Source organism: Chelmon rostratus, chromosome 20, assembly GCF_017976325.1.
Source record: "Chelmon rostratus isolate fCheRos1 chromosome 20, fCheRos1.pri, whole genome shotgun sequence".
Classification (NCBI taxonomy): Eukaryota; Metazoa; Chordata; class Actinopteri; order Chaetodontiformes; family Chaetodontidae; genus Chelmon; species Chelmon rostratus.
Genome location: NC_055677.1, coordinates 552,501 through 570,000, shown reverse-complemented (window position 1 = coordinate 570,000; position 17,500 = coordinate 552,501). Strand labels below are relative to the sequence as shown.

General features: G+C 47.1%; 2 protein-coding genes across 2 annotated transcripts in view; one reads left to right on the top strand and one right to left on the bottom strand.

Moving 5' to 3' along the window:
- The window catches only part of LOC121624108 (apoptosis regulator Bcl-2-like), a 6,877-nt gene extending 4,861 nt beyond the window's left edge, over positions 1 to 2,016 (bottom strand). The window contains exons 1-3 of the mRNA XM_041961723.1: positions 1,521 to 2,016; positions 981 to 1,205; positions 251 to 594 (exon numbers count right to left, since the gene is read on the bottom strand). Of these exons, the coding sequence (XP_041817657.1) occupies positions 251 to 594; positions 981 to 1,170 (534 nt within the window). The 5' untranslated portion in view covers positions 1,171 to 1,205; positions 1,521 to 2,016. The remainder of the gene's footprint in view (positions 1 to 250; positions 595 to 980; positions 1,206 to 1,520) is intronic.
- A 3,153-nt stretch (positions 2,017 to 5,169) lies between these two features.
- actr3b (actin related protein 3B) lies at positions 5,170 to 15,134 on the top strand. The gene is made up of 12 exons (XM_041961308.1): positions 5,170 to 5,306; positions 6,826 to 6,881; positions 7,150 to 7,274; positions 7,687 to 7,797; positions 7,898 to 7,993; positions 8,186 to 8,293; positions 8,433 to 8,576; positions 9,541 to 9,714; positions 10,374 to 10,466; positions 10,579 to 10,704; positions 11,333 to 11,416; positions 11,667 to 15,134. Exons 1-12 carry the CDS (start codon positions 5,263 to 5,265, stop codon positions 11,760 to 11,762), a joined length of 1,257 nt encoding a protein of 418 aa, XP_041817242.1. The 5' UTR covers positions 5,170 to 5,262; the 3' UTR covers positions 11,763 to 15,134.
- The last annotated feature ends 2,366 nt before the right edge of the window (positions 15,135 to 17,500 follow it).

Here is a 17,500-nt window from a genome sequence, read left to right as displayed (position 1 = left end):
ACCTGTCCCAGGTAATTTCACAAACCCTCTGTCAATGCAGTCCGGTTTGTGAGAAAGAGGCAAAGACACTCAATTCTAAAAATCTAAAAATAAGAACATGCAAGAGAGGACAATAAATGAGCAAGGAAACAAGGAAGGAAACAAGGAAGGAAGGAAAGGAGGATGAGTTAATTTGACAGTCTGGTTTGAGAGTGAGACAGGCTGAAGATGAGGAAAGAAGGACTGAGGAAGAAAGGAATCATCCTCCTACCCATCCTCCGTTGTCTTCTATCCATCCCCGGAGTGGCGGCGAGTCCAGACTCTCCTCCATCCACCCAGCGATGTCATCCACCTGCCACGCCCCGTCGGTCTTGACCACCTGCGCGCACAGAGCTCCGCCCAGTTCCATCATGGCCACGATACGTCCCCAGTTAACTCCGTCCCTGAACAGCTCCTCCCTGACGGCTGTCAGGCCTCGCCGTCGCGCCGCCCCGCCGCCATCGCACAGCAACAGCACCGACACATGCGCAGACAGGTCGCCACGGTAACGCTGCTCCAGCTCGTCACCGGCACAGCGCAGGACTACCTGCAGCCGAGGCGGGGCCAAGCTGAGGTCTACAGGGACAACCAATGGACAAGGAGAATACAGCTGACATCATTAAACCAGGAGAAGACAGCTGTGACGTCATGTGACATCAGTTGTAGTATTAGAAGTAGCTAGTAGCTTTAATACTAGTAGTAATTATTCTTATATTCGTAGTAGTTGTAAAGCATTAATAGCAGTAGTACTTGAAGTGGTAGTAGTAGAATCAGTAGTAGTGGAACTTGGAGTAATAGCTTTATTGTAGTGCCTTACTAGTAGAAGTACCTGTAGTAATAGTAACAGTAGTACTTGTAGTAGTGGTAGTAGTAGTAGTAGTAGTAGTGCTGGTAGTACTAGAAGTCGACAGGTAGGCCTTAAGCATCAGCCGTTGCCATAACAACATGGTCAATTTCCTCACCTTGCTCAGAGTCTTTGGGAGGGACTCCTCGGTGTGACGTCATCGTTCGCGCAGATCTCCATGACGACGCTGACGCAGCTGCGTCGTGTCTGCGCTGACCGCCTGCGCGGCGCCAGTTCACGCCGCTTTTGAGCAGCTTGTAGCGCAGGAAGTCGTCCACGATGTCCCGGCTGCTGTAGCCAGCGGCCATCGCCCCCTACAGGCCGCCGGCCGTCACTGCCGCACCTGAAAACGTCAGAGCAAGGGAACCTCACTCATTACTGAATCTCAAAGACGGTCCAATAGGAGCACAGCCAGCACCTGATGACGTCAGAAAGAAAGGCGTTACAGGTGATATCAGGATGAAGTCCAAGCTGAATCCCACCGATCTGATGGATTGTGAAGGATTTTATAATTAAGTAACTCATAATTCAACTCTGAAAACGCTGGAAAAAACATTATTTTTATGACACTTGAGTGGGTCTGGATGTCACGGTGAAGCTTCAGCTAATCAATCAAAGGCAATTGTCGATAAATCCCCACATCGACTGTATCGATTACCGTTCGACTGAAGCTCGAGTGAAGCTGCGCGGCTCATCCTAACGACGCGTTTCAGCTCTGAAGAAACAGGATGCAGAGCAGACGGAGGACTGCGGGCAGGAAATAAATCCGCTGCTGATCAGCGCAGATCGATCATCCAGAGGAGCACAGATCAATCTGAAGCTGATCGGACGCGCAGAAAAGCAGGATCAACTCCGAGTGTGTAGTCCTAACTGAGGGCGCACGTGCTGCACACACACATACACACACACACACACACACGAACACAGCCGGTGGTCACGCCCCCTCGGTAGGCCGTCGGGATTCCCCCTCAGCGGGCCTCTCACCACCAGACTCCAGTCACAAAATAACTAATTTAAACGTTCAGATGCTGACGACGACGATAATAATGATGATGAAGGTTTCTTTTTTCTCTGATCTGGAAATGTTCCGGCTCCGTTCGGATCTGTTCGGAACACTGAGAGGTGCGCGGTCACTTCCTCCTGCGTCAGGCTCATTCATTCTTTCACTGCTGAGTGCGCGCGCACAGGAACGTGCACGTTAGAACTATGAAACTGTCGTTGTCTTGATTTGTGTTTATTATTAGTAGTACTACAAGTAGTACACTGGAGTTATTATTATCATCATCATCATTATTCTTATTGTTATTGTTGTAGTAGTAATAGTGGTAGTAATAGAAGTTGTGGTATTAGTAGTAATAATACCTAGAAAAATCGTAATCGTTGTTGTTGTTGCTGTGCTAGTAGTAGCCTTGCATCGTATTGATAGTAGGCTTGCACTAGAAGTAGAAGTATTGTAGTAGTAATGGTAATAGCTCGTCTGGCAGAAGTGTAATTATGATTATTAGTAGTAGCTGTGTTTGGTAGTACCATTGGTAGCTGAGGTAGACGTAGTCTATAATTATGTTAGTAACAGTTGTAACAGTTGTAGTACTTCAAGTAGTAGTGCTAGCATTAATAGGATTCAGATGTATACTAGTAGTGATAAATGAGAATTTGCATTGCTTGTATCAGACATATTATTGTCAGTAGAAGAGTAGTGGTAGTTGTGCAGTTGTAAATAAGTCAGTAAGCATTGTTGTTATTATCAGAAATAGCACTTGTGGTATTATTATCAGTACAAGTAGAAATGCTTTGAGTAGTACTTGTAGCAGAAATATTTTTATAAATTGCAGTAGTATCCAGTATTATTTCCTCTCTTTGTTTGTATTGACATGAACTGACTGTTGTTTGTAAATAAAGCTTGTCTGAATGAATTCAGCAGCTGTGTGTTTGCTGCCACCTGCTGGATTCACTGGTCAGTCACAACAACAGCAACAACACCAACAACAACAACAGCAGCAACATCATCAACAGCAACAACAGCAGCAACATCAACAACAGCATCAACAACAGCAACAACAACAGCAGCAACAACAGCAACAGTTGGTTGCACAAACGCCAGGCCAGGATAAGTAGACACGGATTCATCAAGCCAGGTGAAACCAATCCTGGATAAGTTGCAGCACACAGCTCCTCAAATAGGGCCCACAATCAATCCCAGATTCACTGATTCACCGTGGCATCTCGTGCAGCAAACTTCTCCCCGTTGGAGCAGGAGATAATTATGGACGCATATGAAGAGGTCAAAGACCAAATTAAAAAAAAGGAAACACCCTCACTGCCATAAAACGAGAGAAAGCGTGGCTAATCATTGCAGATCGCCTGAATGTGTAAGTATTGCACAAACACACTCACGACTCCACTGAAACCATCACAATTACAATCCAAATAGTTTATTAACCCACAAGAACCCGGACCCATTTCTGCTTTTAGGAAAATAATGGGGGACATAAGACAGACTAAATAGACCACATATACACATTTCTGACCACCCCCTTCTGTCCAACATCTCAAATGATGTGTCACATTGGGTGTTGAGAACTCAGATCGTTTCATGTTTCAGGAAAATTCAGACGTGTGACAGCTGTGTCACCGTGGGTTCTTCTGGGTTAACATCCCCAAAGACGTAGTTGTGTTCTGATTCTGAAACAGCTGGAACTACCAGTGAAACTGACTGCAGATGTGAGTGAAATCATGTAAATGCAGCTCCGTGTTTGCTCCTCATGCTCCTCTGTTGTTTCATTCATTATGTGTGTGTGTGTCCTTTGTTCATTTTTTATTTAATTTATTATTTTCAGATTAAACATGACTGGGCCCAAACCAACTTGGCAGCAACTCAAGATGAAGTACAAGAACATCCTGCAGAACGGTAAGTGCCCTGACAAATATTATGCATGTACATACTCTGGACCCAGGGGGGGCCTGCTCACATATTGTCTGTACTTATAGCAATAAAAAAAAAAAACACAAGCAAGGCACGGGGGGTGGGTCACCACTAGCTGACCTAACCCCTCAGGTGCCCATGAGGGAGATTTTGTGAACGGGAAATCCTTTCACAGCATTAATGTTCAGGTGAACATGACTTTATGACATTAATGAACATTGCTTGTGATGTGCATTGATCGGTTTAATCGTCTACATCTTATCATTTCAGATGGTCTGCAATGCTGACTACCTGATCAGCAAAGCCAGGCCACTTTGCCTGATGGCGCACGCTGCTGGGGGACAGAGGGTATGCCTGTGAGCCTTTTTGCCTCACACCTTACGCAGACCCTCAGGGAGCACAGCAGGCATATAACCATGCCCGTGCCAGGACTAGGGCTCGGATCCAGATGACCTTTGGCCTCCTGAAGGCACACTTCCAATGTCTGCACCATCTGAGGGTCGGTCCAGACAGAGCATGCAATAAAACATATAAAACATATCCCACTCCCCCCGATCCCGCTGTGCAACCAGATCAAGGATAAGTTGATCCAGGATAACCAACATATCCTGGATTAATCCCTTATCCTGGTTTTGTGCAACAGGCCCCTGGCTTGATGAATCCGTGTCTACTTATCCTGGCCTGGCGTTTGTGCAACCAATTAAGCCTGAACTCTCATGTTTTGGATTGGTTGAGCCAGGCTCAGTAACTTATCCTGGATGTCTGAATCCTACTTTTGTGCAACGGACCCCTGGCCTGTGGTCATGTCATGGATGGATCCTGAAGTTCTGATTGGTGTGTGAGCAGCTGTGACATCTGGAGCTGTGTGTTCATTGGCCTCCAGCTGTAATGAGCTGACTCCATGATGAACACCTGCTGCAGTGGCTGACATATGAATGAATATCTGTCAGCTGATCCTCAGGTGTGAAACACTGCCTGCATGCAGCAGAGGGACAATGCGTTCAGGGTTCAGTCTTACATCCCTGTGTGCTGCTGCTGTCTTTTCCAACACAGAGTGACCAGTGAGACACAGGATGACGGAACATGACAGCTGATCAACTGCAAACACAGCACATGAATCTGCTGTTGTTGCAGCACTCGCCACCAGGCGGCGGTGAGCGGTGTGTTTTCACTGGCGGAGGTATTTACGGTGCAGCTGACATCACGTGAACGCAGCATAAAAAGACACACACACACACACACACACACACCTCCGGTTACCGGGGCCGTGTCAGATGTGTTTCTATTTTCTCCATCTTTCCCTTCGACCCGGAACTACTGACAGAGAGAGAGGACGGTCCACCACCGACACGCTCTCCCTTCATCACACGCACCAAACTCCGCCTCGCGCTCTCCGCTCTGCACCGATCCAACAACCGTCCGCCGACCACCGTCCGCTCTGCGGGCCGGACCGAGCCGGACCCAGCAGGACCACAACATGTCCCTGCAGCTCCCCCCGTGCGTGATAGACTGCGGGACCGGGTGAGCGCGCGCACACACGCACATACGCATGGATGCGCACACTGTAGCGTCATATGTAGTGAGATGTTTGAGTGTTGGTGAACATCATCATGTATGTAGAGCTGTGTGTGTGTGTGTGTGTGTGTGTGTGTGCGTGCGTGCGTGCGTGTGTGTTGCTTTTGTTGTTAAAGGAACAGTTCACACAGAATAAAAACGTAGATGTCAGAAAACCATTCAGTAAAAATGAAATATCAACAACAGTAATAGCAGTACTGTAGCAGTAACAGGAGTACTGTAGCAGTAATAGTACTGTAGCAGTACACAGTAGTTCTGTCTTCAGGTGCTGACAAACATGATTCATGAATAACTGCAGAATCAATAAAGCTCGTCAGTCTGTTTGTGCTCTGATCATCACTGATTGATCGGTGAGGCAGAAACATGATGATCAGATTCATCAATAAATCATCATCTGTTCAAAACACAGAATCATCAGTTTCATTTCAATATTTATAAAAGAATGAATGTTTCCACATTTACTCAAACTTCATTCAAATCATGCTCATCCTCCTCCCTCCTCTCCTCTCCTCTCTCCTCTCCTCTCCTCTCCTCTCCTCTCCCCTCCTCCTCCCCTCTCCTCTCCTCTCCTCTCCTCTCCTCCTCTCCTCTCCTCTCCTCTCCTCCTCTCTCCTCTCCTCTCCTCTCCTCCTCTCTCCTCTCCTCTCCTCTCCTCCCCTTCTCTCTCCTCTCCTCTCCTCTCCTCTCCTCTCCTCCCCTTCTCTCTCCTCTCCTCCTCTCTCCTCTCCTCCCCTTCTCTCTCCTCTCCTCTCCTCTCCTCTCCTCTCCTCTCCTCTCCCCTCCTCCTCCCCTCTCCTCTCCTCCTCTCCTCTCCTGGCCTCTCCTGGCCTGAAGTGAAGACTTAATTCAGGCACAGAGAGATGAATTTAAATGTGTGTGTGATATTAGACTCATGAGCCGTTTGAGTCATCAGCTGTCCTGTTGTCATCAGTATGTTTGATGGACAGCATCAGGAGCTGATCTGTGATCAGTGCGCGGTCTATTCTGGTCTGAATGTAGGACAGCTGGAGGAATTAGAACAGGAGCTGCGCCCTGCAGAAACAGAGACGTTAAAGACTCTGAGTGTTCAGGCCTCAGTTATCAGCAGTTGTGTTCTGGTCGACTGAGCGGGCGCCGTGTTTGCTGCCCTCTTGGTTTCCTCAGGTAAGCTGGTGTGTGGCACAGGTGAGATGAAGCTGTGAGTGTGAAGGTTTCTCCTCGAAGCGTCCACCAGGAGCTCCACCTGAAATGTATTTTATTAGCAGAACTGTGGTTCCTGCTGAAGTGGAAGCAGATTCAGGTTTGTGTTGGTCAGAGCGCTCTGCAGGTGGACCCTTGCTGGACTGGTGGTGGTCTGACTGAGACGCAGCTGTCTGTATTGAGCTGTAATGTTATCTGTCAGATTCAGCCGGAGCTACTGTAACCTTTGTGGTGCTGGACCTGGATCCGGACCTCCTCTTCACTGTCTTTATGTCTCTGACTGCAGGTACACAAAGATCGGCTATGCTGGAAACACAGAGCCGCAGTTCATCATGCCGTCCTGTAAGCATGAGGCACCTGTCCTCTGTGAACACCTGCACACACTCTTTCTCTGCACTGTTCGATCAGCGATCATTCACCGACACGATTGGCTGAAAGTCGCACTCAGATTTTTACACAGCATGTTGGAGCGGACTAAACCATCTACCACTCCTAGAGGGGGGGCGGGGGATGTCTAAGACTCGTCCATGGAAGAGAAAAAAGTTATCTGTTTCTGTGTGTGTGTGTGTGTGTGTGTGTGTGTGCGTGTGCGCCCACACCTGTGAATCAGGTATTGCGATCAAGGAGTCGGCCAGCGTGGGAGAACAGGCTCAGAGGAGGCTCGTACGAGGAGTGGATGATCTGGACTTCTACATCGGAGACGAAGCCATAGACAAACCCAACTATGCAACCAAGGTAGGAGGAGAGAAGGAGGAGAGGGAGGAGGAGAGGAGAGGAGGAGAATGTGAAGAGGAGCAGGAGGAGAGGAGGAAGGGAGGAGGAGGAGAGGAGGAAGGGAGGAGGAGTTAGCTACGTTGTGCTGCTTCCATCAATGTTCAAATGAAATGTGTTTTATAGTTCAGACTCCTCGTCGTTAGCCTCCATTAGCTCTGTGACCTGCAGTGATTACAGGTGTACGTCGCACCTGTTAGCTGAGAATCATCCAGGTGAATGAGAGCAGCAGTTGTTGTGCAGAGGGAGTGTGTGGAGCACAGGTGGCGGAGGACAGGTGGTGCAGATGGAGTCACATGGTCTGCTGGTTCGCCGAGGTCGTCGGTGTGTGTGAGTTGTATGTATTCGCTGTGTCAGTCTGGTCTTCTGTGTTCAGTGGCCCATCCGTCACGGGATGGTGGAGGACTGGGACCTGATGGAGAAGTTCATGGAGCAGATCATCTTCAAATACCTTCGAGCTGAGCCTGAAGACCACAGCTTCCTCATGGTGGGTCCACCACGTCTCCTCTACCTCCACCAGCAGCCAATCAGAGAGCAGACTTCTCTGTCCTGTGTTCTCATGTGTGTGTGTGTGTGTGTGCATGCAGACAGAGCCTCCTCTCAACACTCCAGAGAACAGAGAGTACCTGGCAGAGATCATGTTCGAGACCTTCAACATACCTGGACTCTACATCGCAGTGCAGGTGAGACACACAGACAAAGACAGACACACAGACAGGTGAGACACACAGACTGACAGACACACAGACAGGTGAGACACACAGACTGACAGACAGACAGGTGAGACACACAGACAAAGACAGACAGACAGACAGACAGGTGAGACACATAGGCAGACAGGTGGTGCTATGTAATACAGCGTCTCCCCCCATCAGGCCGTGTTGGCGTTGGCAGCGTCCTGGACATCTCGCCAGGTTGGACAAAGAACTCTGACAGGCATCGTCATCGACAGCGGAGATGGAGTCACACACGCCATCCCTGTGGTGAGACACACACACACACACACACACGCACACACACACGCGCACACACACACAAGCACACACACGTTACTATAAACATGCTGGCTGCTGTTTGGAGCCTCGGTGCCCACTGATAGGTCGGTGTGGCTGTCTGTCCCAGGCTGAGGGCTACGTGATTGGCAGTTGTATAAAGCACATCCCCATTGCGGGGCGGGACATCACCTTCTTCATCCAACAGCTGCTCAGAGACAGAGAAGTGGGGATTCCTCCAGAGCAGTCGCTGGAGACCGCCAAGGCTGTCAAGGTACCAAAGTCCTCCTCATCTGCCCCACATCTGCTCCTCTTCATCTACTCCTCATCTGCTCCTCTTCATCTACTCCTCATCTGCTCCTCCTCATCTGCTCCTCATCTGCTCCTCTTCATCTACTCCTCATCTGCTCCTCTTCATCTACTCCTCATCTGCTCCTCATCTGCTCCTCCTCATCTACTCCTCATCTGCTCCTGCTCATCTGTTCCTCTCCTCTATTCATCCACTCTTCTTCTTCATTAACTCTTCCCCTTCTCCTCCTCCTCTGTTAAGTCTGTACTCATGCTACTCCCTCCCTTCTTCTCCTCCCTTCTTCTTCTTGTCCTCTGCTGCTCCTCCTCTATTCTTCCACCTCCTTCTCTACCCCACTTCTCTTCTCGTCTGTGTACCTCTCTGTGTATTTTTGTGTGTACTTCTGTGTGTACCTCTTTGCGTGTACTTCTGTGTGTGTTTTTGTGTGTACTTCTGTGTGTACCTCTTTGTGTGTACTTCTGTGTGTAGTGCTGCGTGTACCTCTTTGTGTACCTCTTTGTGTATTTTTCTGTGTACCTCTGTGTGTACCTTTTTGTGTACTTCTTTGTGTGTACTTCTGTTTGTACCTCTTTGTGTGTACTTCTGTGTGTACCTCTTTGTGTGTACCTCTTTGTGTGTACTTCTGTGTGTACCTCTTTGTGTGTACGTCTGTGTGTACTTCTGTGTGTACTGCTGTGTGTACTTCTGTGTGTTTACTTCTGTGTGTACCTCTTTGTGTATTTTTGTGTGTACTTCTGTGTGTGTACTTCTGTGTGTACCTCTTTGTGTATTTTTGTGTGTACCTCTTTGTGTACCTCTTTGTGTATTTTTGTGTGTACTTCTGTGTGTGTACTTCTGTGTGTACCTCTTTGTGTATTTTTGTGTGTACCTCTTTGTGTACCTCTTTGTGTACCTCTTTGTGTATTTTTGTGTGTACTTCTGCGTGTAGGAGCGCTACTGTTACATCTGTCCAGACATTGTGAAGGAGTTCACTAAGTACGACTCGGACCCGGGGAAATGGATCAAGCAGTACCGCGGAGTCAACGCCGTCAGTAAGAACGCCTTCCACATCGACGTGGGCTACGAGCGGTTCCTGGGCCCGGAGATTTTCTTCCACCCCGAGGTAACGTCACGCAGCTTTTTGGCTCCTCCTAGCTGCCAGTTTGGGTTTTGCGGCGTGCTTCCCGTCTGTTTTCCGGTGAAGTCGAGCTGCGGAGCAGCAAAAAGTGTTTAACACAAACACGATTCAAATGAATCGTCGTGTTGTTTTCAGCTTCTTCTGCTGCCGGCAAATATGAAGGAGGAAGCCCACGACTCATGATCGAATCGTCAATGATACCATCACGTTGCAGCTGGTTAAAGCATCGACTACTTCATGAACTCATATGTCAGCTGTTTACAGCCTGTTCTGCTTTAAACGTGATATTTTAGTGTCTTTTTATCGTTGTTTTTCTCTTTTTAAGTCCTTATTATTTGAGTGTTTAGCTCTTTCACGATGTTAGTGTGAACTTCAAGTCGAGTAAAAAGCAAAGTAATGAAACGTTAAAGGTCCATCTCACGTAAACAGGTGAAGGTTTCAGGTCAAAGATGTTGAAGGTGAAGCTAATGTTCATGTAAACTGACACAAAGTTAAAGGTGAAGATAAAAACTGGAGTTAGCTGAGGATGAAGTTCAGACTAAAGTTAACGTTACAGCTGGAATTTAGTGTAAAATATCTACTGCAAATCATATAAAATCAATGAAAATACCAAGTCTGTGTGAATGTAAATGTGTGTGTTTCAGTTCGCTAACCCAGACTTCATGCAGCCAATCTCTGACGTCGTTGACGAGGTCATTCAGAGCTGTCCAATCGATGTGAGGAGGCCTCTCTACAAGGTAACTCACCTGACTACACCTGAGCGTGATTCATGAAAAACCAACAACACCGATTTCAGATTTATTTGTGTGTGTGTGTGTGTGTGTGTGTGTGTGTGTGTGTGTGTGTCAGAACATTGTGCTCTCTGGAGGATCCACGATGTTCAGAGACTTTGGCCGAAGACTGCAGAGAGACCTGAAGAGAGTCGTGGACGCTCGACTGAAACTGAGTGAAGAACTCAGTGGAGGACGGATAAAGGTCAGAGAGACAGACAGACAGAGAGACAGACAGAGACACAGACAGACAGACAGAGGGACAGACAGAGAGAGACAGACAGACACGGACAGACAGACAGAGACCAGCAGAGAGAAACGGGCAGATAGAAAGAGGGACAGACAGACAGGTTACAGATAGACATAGACAGACGGATGGATAGAGAGTCCAGCAGAGAGAGACAGACAGAGGGACAGACAGACATGGAGACAGACATAGAGAGAAAGAGAGACAGACAGAGAGAGAGAGACAGACACAGAGAGACAGACAGAGACACAGACAGACAAAGGGACAGACAGCAAGACTGGCAGAGAGAGACAGGCGGACAGAGAGACAGACAGAGAGAGAGAGACAGAGACACAGACAGACAGACAGAGAGAGACATACAGACAGACGGACAGACAGAGAGACAGAGAGAGAGACAGACAGAGGGACAGACAGACAGAGAGACAGACATAGAGAGAGAGAGAGACAGACAGAGAGAGAGGGACAGACAGACAGGTTACAGACAGACAGACAGAGAGAGAGGGAGACAGACAGAGAGAGAGAGACAGACAGGTTCCAGACGGACACAGACAGACAGAGATATTTGACTGATTTTCTGTCTTTGCAGCCGAAGCCGATGGAGGTTCAGGTCGTCACTCATCACATGCAGCGCTACGCCGTCTGGTTTGGAGGCTCCATGTTGGCGTCCACGGTAACCACACACACATTTGTACTTCTGTACGTGAGGACAGGACCCTCAGTGACAAACAGTACAGCATTCCCCTCTCCCTACCTAAACCTAAACCTGGTTCTGACCTGAACCACGAAACCAAGCCTGAGAATCCAAACTTCAAAATGTCCTCATTTTAAAAAATGTCCTCCAGGTCTAAAACTCAGTGCCGTCCTCACAAATTATTATTATTTTTTGCTTGTTTGCTTGTTGACACGTGTTTGTGTTTCAGCCCGAGTTTCTCCAGGTGTGTCACTCGAAGAAGGACTACGATGAGATCGGCCCCAGTATCTGTCGACACAACCCCGTCTTCGGCATCATGTCCTGATGGCAGTGGCAGCTACAGACAGCTAGCCTGTTAGCTTACGACATTTTTATCCTGTTGGCCTTTCGGCCTGCTGTCCACTAGGTAGCTAGCCAGCTAGCTCATTAGCCTGTGGGCTTTGCTATCTGCTAGCCCCCAGCCACTTAGCCAACAGCCTGTTAATCTCTTGCCCCGTTCAGTTTTTAGCCCGCTAGGCTACTAGACTGTTAGCATGCTAGCTCAGTCTCATCAGGCGCATGGAGGTCTGGAGAAACTGAAGCACAAAAGTTAGACTGAAATCAGTGAAACTAAAGTTTGCTGTCATTTTCTTTTAAACTTCGACCGCAGAGAACGTTTTCTCATCCAAAAAGCAACCAGAAACACTTTTTCCATCTGAAATGTGAAGGCTTTCTCCAGACCTCGAGATGGGGTGTAGCTACCTGACAGTCTGCTAGCTGCTAGCCTGTTAGCCGTCCTCAAAAACGTAGCACTGCTGAGTGTTTGTGTTGAAGTTTAGCTGTTGACCCGACCGAAGATCTTCTTTCTGAGCCGTTTTAGAGAAATGTTCACAGCCCAGATACAAGCTGAGGTTCTGAATTAAAGCATCTGAAACCAGATTACTTTGCTGCAGTTTAGATCATCTTCACCATCATCCAGAGTCCAATCAATATCCAGTTCCAGCGAAGCCGTGAAGAGACTGTGGCCGCTGCAGATCAGGGGTCTGGACATGGCGGGCGTGCTGGTGTGCTGCATACGAGCCTCTGGATGAACGATGAAGACTGAAAGTTGTGTTTTACGAATCAAAGCCAAGGACACAATCCCGTTTCTTCCTTCTGTGTTTGGGTTCCGCTGTGAAGTCGTCAGTGATCATCTCTCTCCTCTTTGTTCCACCTCACGTGTTTCCTACATCGCGTCGCTCACTTCATCTTCATCATGCGTCTGAATAAATGGATAGACCTGACCTCAGTCAGCGTGCTAGCGTGTTAGCATGTCAACCGTCACCATGACTGAATGAGTCTTTTCTGAAGATTGTGTCTCCAGCTGAGACTTCATACAGTTACAAGCTGATTTAATCTCATGAAAACTAAACCACGACTCGTTGCCGTGGAGTTAATGTTACTGACACCGCAGGCTGAGTGTCAGTGATGTCTGTGGTCTCTAAACTACAGCAGGGACATGGACTCTGTTCAGCTGTCCTCACCAGGTCATCTGTGCAGGCAGCTGATTATGACCCATATTTGCATCATTGTGAGGTGCGACCTCTAGTGGTCATAGTAATTATGAGCGGAGCGAAGGAGGAGGTCAGGTGACGTAGTACAAAGAGACAGGAAGTCCACATATGGAGGAGGGTGGGATGGATGGATGGATCAAACCAACACGGACCGCTGTTCATAAGTCAGCGTTGACTTATTTTAACTTTTTTCAAACTATGAGCTTTTCCTAAACCTAATTAAGTAGTTTTGTTGCCTAAACCTGAACAAACTGCCCTTTTCACAATGTTAATGACGTGACACGGAGGGTCTGGCATGGTCCCGTACGACGAAGGTCCGAAGCTCGTTGTGGGAGTCGTTGCTTATGGAAACGTTCAGTCGTTTAGGTATGAGGACGTGTTGGTCTGTTAGTAAATGTGCCTTACAGCTTAACTCACCCGCGATAAAGTCAGAGAAGCCGATCTTCTCGTCTCAGTGATTCCACCAACAGGATGAACTGATCCCTGTCTCGTGTTCTCCGTGTTAAGTTATCTTAAGAGCTGCTGGTCCGACTGCTGGGAAACTACACTGAAGATGCTCTGGGATGCGATGAACACCGTGGCCTCTAGAGGGCGCTAGCAGGGCTGCAGACTTGCTGCAGTATATCAGAGGTCTTCAAACATTAATGAAGCTACTTTAGAAGCTTTAGCAGTCGATCGCAGCCGTTTGCATCTCAGTCATGATTCAGTCAAATCTGGACTCGGACATGAAACACATTTTCAGATCAACTGAATCCGACATCTCTGATGTCCGTCGAAATAAACTATATGAATCTTTATGTTTTGAAGTTTTCTTCAGTATCACAGTATCGTTTACTGATAGCTACATTTATGTTCATTTATGTAGCAGGAGCTGCTAACAGGAGCTGCTAGCAGGAGCTGCTAACAGCTCATTTAGCAGACTGTTAATGGAGACACGTTGTTGTAGTTGCAGCTTTTTCATTCAAAGCATTATTGATTGTATTTTTGCAGCCATGACTGTGGCTCAGCATGCTTCAGGTGGAGACATTGAGGCACCTTCAGGTTTGACCTGTTAGCACGAGTCCAATAAGAGGCCGCAGAACATCACGAGTTCAAGATGAAGAACACAAACTTCAGAAAGACTCAAAAAACACACAAACTTTTAACTTCCTGTCAAACCGTTGGAGGGAAAGTAAATGTTTTTTCCAGCTTTTTGAAGTTCAGGTCCACAGTGAGAGCTGCAGGTAGTTTCATGTCGTGTTTGTCTTTGCGTTGTTTCTGCAGCTCAGAGTCACATCAGTCTGCTCATAAAGACTCACTGAGCTGCAGAAATAAAGCTGTTCTTCACTTTGTGTTAAACATTTCAAATATAAGTCACTCATTCATTCATTCATTCATTCCAGAAGTGACTGATGTGACCCTGAAGCTCACACTGTGTGTGTGTGTGTGTGTGAGATGTTTCAGTGTTTTACAGCCTGTATCATAAACTGCTGCACTCAGAGCGTTTATATTTGTAAAGACACAGAGGAGAACTAACAGATCACATATATTAATATAAACTGTATATACTGTACGCTGAGCGCACTGAGGCATCAAACTGATCCGGGAACAGGTCAAAACCACAAGTAACACTGTCACACTGGACTGTGGTGCATTCAGGTACAATCTTATCTTTCATTGCAAGATTTTCAGCTGGCAGGAAGTAAACTTGGACGCAAGATGTTCCCATGGCAACGTAGTCAGCTGAAAAGCCAGTCGGATCATTTAAAGCTGATGCTGCGTGTCGGATCGGGCCGATAACAGAGCACTGTTGTTTTCTGAGCGCCATCGCAGCAGCAGCAGCTCACAGGAAGCTGAAACAGCGTGAAACACCTCCATCAGGTGCTCCGTTCACACCTGAGCGTTCACTCTGCATCATATCTGCAGGCACATTAGCTCCTAGTGGGCCTGCAGGTGCTGCTTTGTTCGTGATAAGCACTGATGAAATGTCGATTATCACACCTGAACAGCTGACTGCGTTCACAGGTGAACTTGTGGTTTGGACCTGAGTCTCTGCGAACAGCCGAGTGTGTAAAAGACATAATAGATGTTTAGTTTTGAAGTGAAGTCGTATTTTTGTGGTGGAGCTGAGTGAGACTCAGTGAATATTAATGAGCTGTGGTTTGATACTGAGCTGCTGTCAGTAAACACTCACCTGCTGGTCTCCACTTTGACAGAAATAAAGAATCCTGGCAGAAATAAAACAGGAACATAAGAACACGTCTTTCACTCCATTCTTTGTTCTGAGAGGTAAAAAACGTGTGTCTGCTTCACTCTATCAGGTGTAACTGAGGCCTTTTCATTGGTTTAATATTAACATTGGTTGATTTTCTAAATGCCTCAAAGTTTAAATGTGGCAGAATCTCATATTTCACTACTATTCTTTTTTTTTCAGTTTTGTGCCTTTCCTTTAGCACCTTGAACTGAAGTTAACATGCCAGTGGCTCTTGCACTGAAAACAGAAGAACTTCTTTCCATAAAACTGATCAAGTGGACAGTAAATGACGTGTTGTTGATTTTTATTGGGTGCAGAAACTGTAGTTTCCATAAAAAAACCTCTTCCTGAATGCACCACTGTTGCTGCACCCTTCATCAAACTGCAGGCGCGTTTAATTCTACAGACAGACTAAAAGCACCTAAAAGCATCAGGATCTGTTGCTCTGTAAATCTGAACAAAACGTCTTCAACACTGATCATTTGTAACAAAACAAGATTTAACAGAAGTTTTTTGTGTGGCAGCACCATTTCTGATGTTGGACATGAGCTGAACATCAGATGATGATTTAATGTGGATCTGACAGCTGCAGACTTTAGAGCCAGCTGATCTAAATCATCTCGGTTGCATTGAATGTATCAACCTGCTGTTTTGATGTGTTATGAATAAAGGTTTAACTGAAGCTGGAGCAGAGCAGAGTCACGGGTTTAATCAGACTCCGGCCTGCACAGGCAGCTGATGGAAGCTACGGTCGGCTTACTGAATGTCTGAATGTGACCGTGTGCCGCAGACGGACGGAGTCGAGCAGAATAACTAACGTCAGCTGTGCAGGACGATTTCAAGCCATTTCAACTGAAAAAGCTGAAGTCTGAGTAAACACAGTTTCACTCGTGACTGGAGTTCACACCGGAGTCAACAGTCGTCTGTCTGCCTGTGTGGACGGACAGATGGACCCTGATGTTTCCCTCTGGTGTGGACGGACAGATGGACACTGATGTTTCCCTCTGGTGTGGATTTCAGCTGAGTGACCCTGTGTGACGCTCATGTCATTAAGAAGGAAAAGAAGAAAGAAACGAGGAGCCTGTTAAACTACAGACATGATATCAAATCACATCGTACTGTCCCTATGTCCCTAACAAAGACGGAAAGAGGACAGTCAGCTCTTCTCTCATCCAGTTGACTAATTGTTTTCTCTCTGTGTTTAATCAGCGTGACACTAGCCCACCGACTGAGAACATTAATAAGAATGTATATTTAGCAGAAAATGGTGGATTTCAAACCTGAAAACGTGAATCAATGGACAACTGTCCAACCTTTGACTGACCTCAGAGTCTCCTGAGCACAAAGAGGACTGTTGACCCACAAAAAGACGAGGAAGCTCAGAAACCACAGCTGATTATAAAAAGGTTTCTGTACCTCAGAGTGTCCAGTTTGAGTCTGATCGTCCTGTAAGATCTGGGTTAACAGTACAAAACATCATCTTTAATAGCTAAAACAACATGTTAGTTAGCAATGTGGTTCCGAATCCTTCTGGGGGGAGGAAATGGAACCCAAGGGCAGCAGTGCAGGAGGCAGAGGCAGCTCTTAGGCATGCAGAAATAGTAGGAAATGTTCAATTTGGCCGGGGAGGCTTGGGGCTTGGCCCAGGCAAACCAGTGTGGAATAAAGCAGGTCTAAAGGAGAAAAGAAAGCTTGTAGTGGAACAGGTGCGTAGGCAGGAGGAGTTGTTAAGGGGGGCAAAAGCAGTTGGTCAAGCCAAACAGGGACAATGGTTGAATTGGGAAGGTGTTGAGAAGAGGAAACTTAGTTGGAGGGACCTGTGGAATATGGAGGAAGGCCGTATTAAATTTCTGATAGGGGCGACATACGATGTGTTGCCAGCCCCGCAGAACCTAAGTCTCTGGGTACAGGGCGATCAATCGTGCCCACTCTGCTCAGGTACAGCAAGTTTAAAGCACATTTTGTCAGGTTGTAGAATTAGCTTATCACAAGGCCGGTATACATGGCGGCATAATCAGGTGCTGAGAAGCTTAGCCGCAGGCATTGAGGAGAGAAGGAAGCAGGTGAATACTGGAAGTTCTAGAAAGGAGAGGTTAGATGTGCAGTTTGTTCGAGAGGGGGAGAAAAATAGAGCTGCTAAGTCAGGGAGAAAGCAGGTAGGTGGCTGCCTGGTAGGGGCTGATGATTGGCAAATGCAGGTCGACTTGGGAGGAAAGCTAGTTGTGCCCCAGGAAATAGTTTATAGTAATCTGAGGCCGGACATTGTCTTATGGTCCATGAGTAAAAAGACTGTGTATT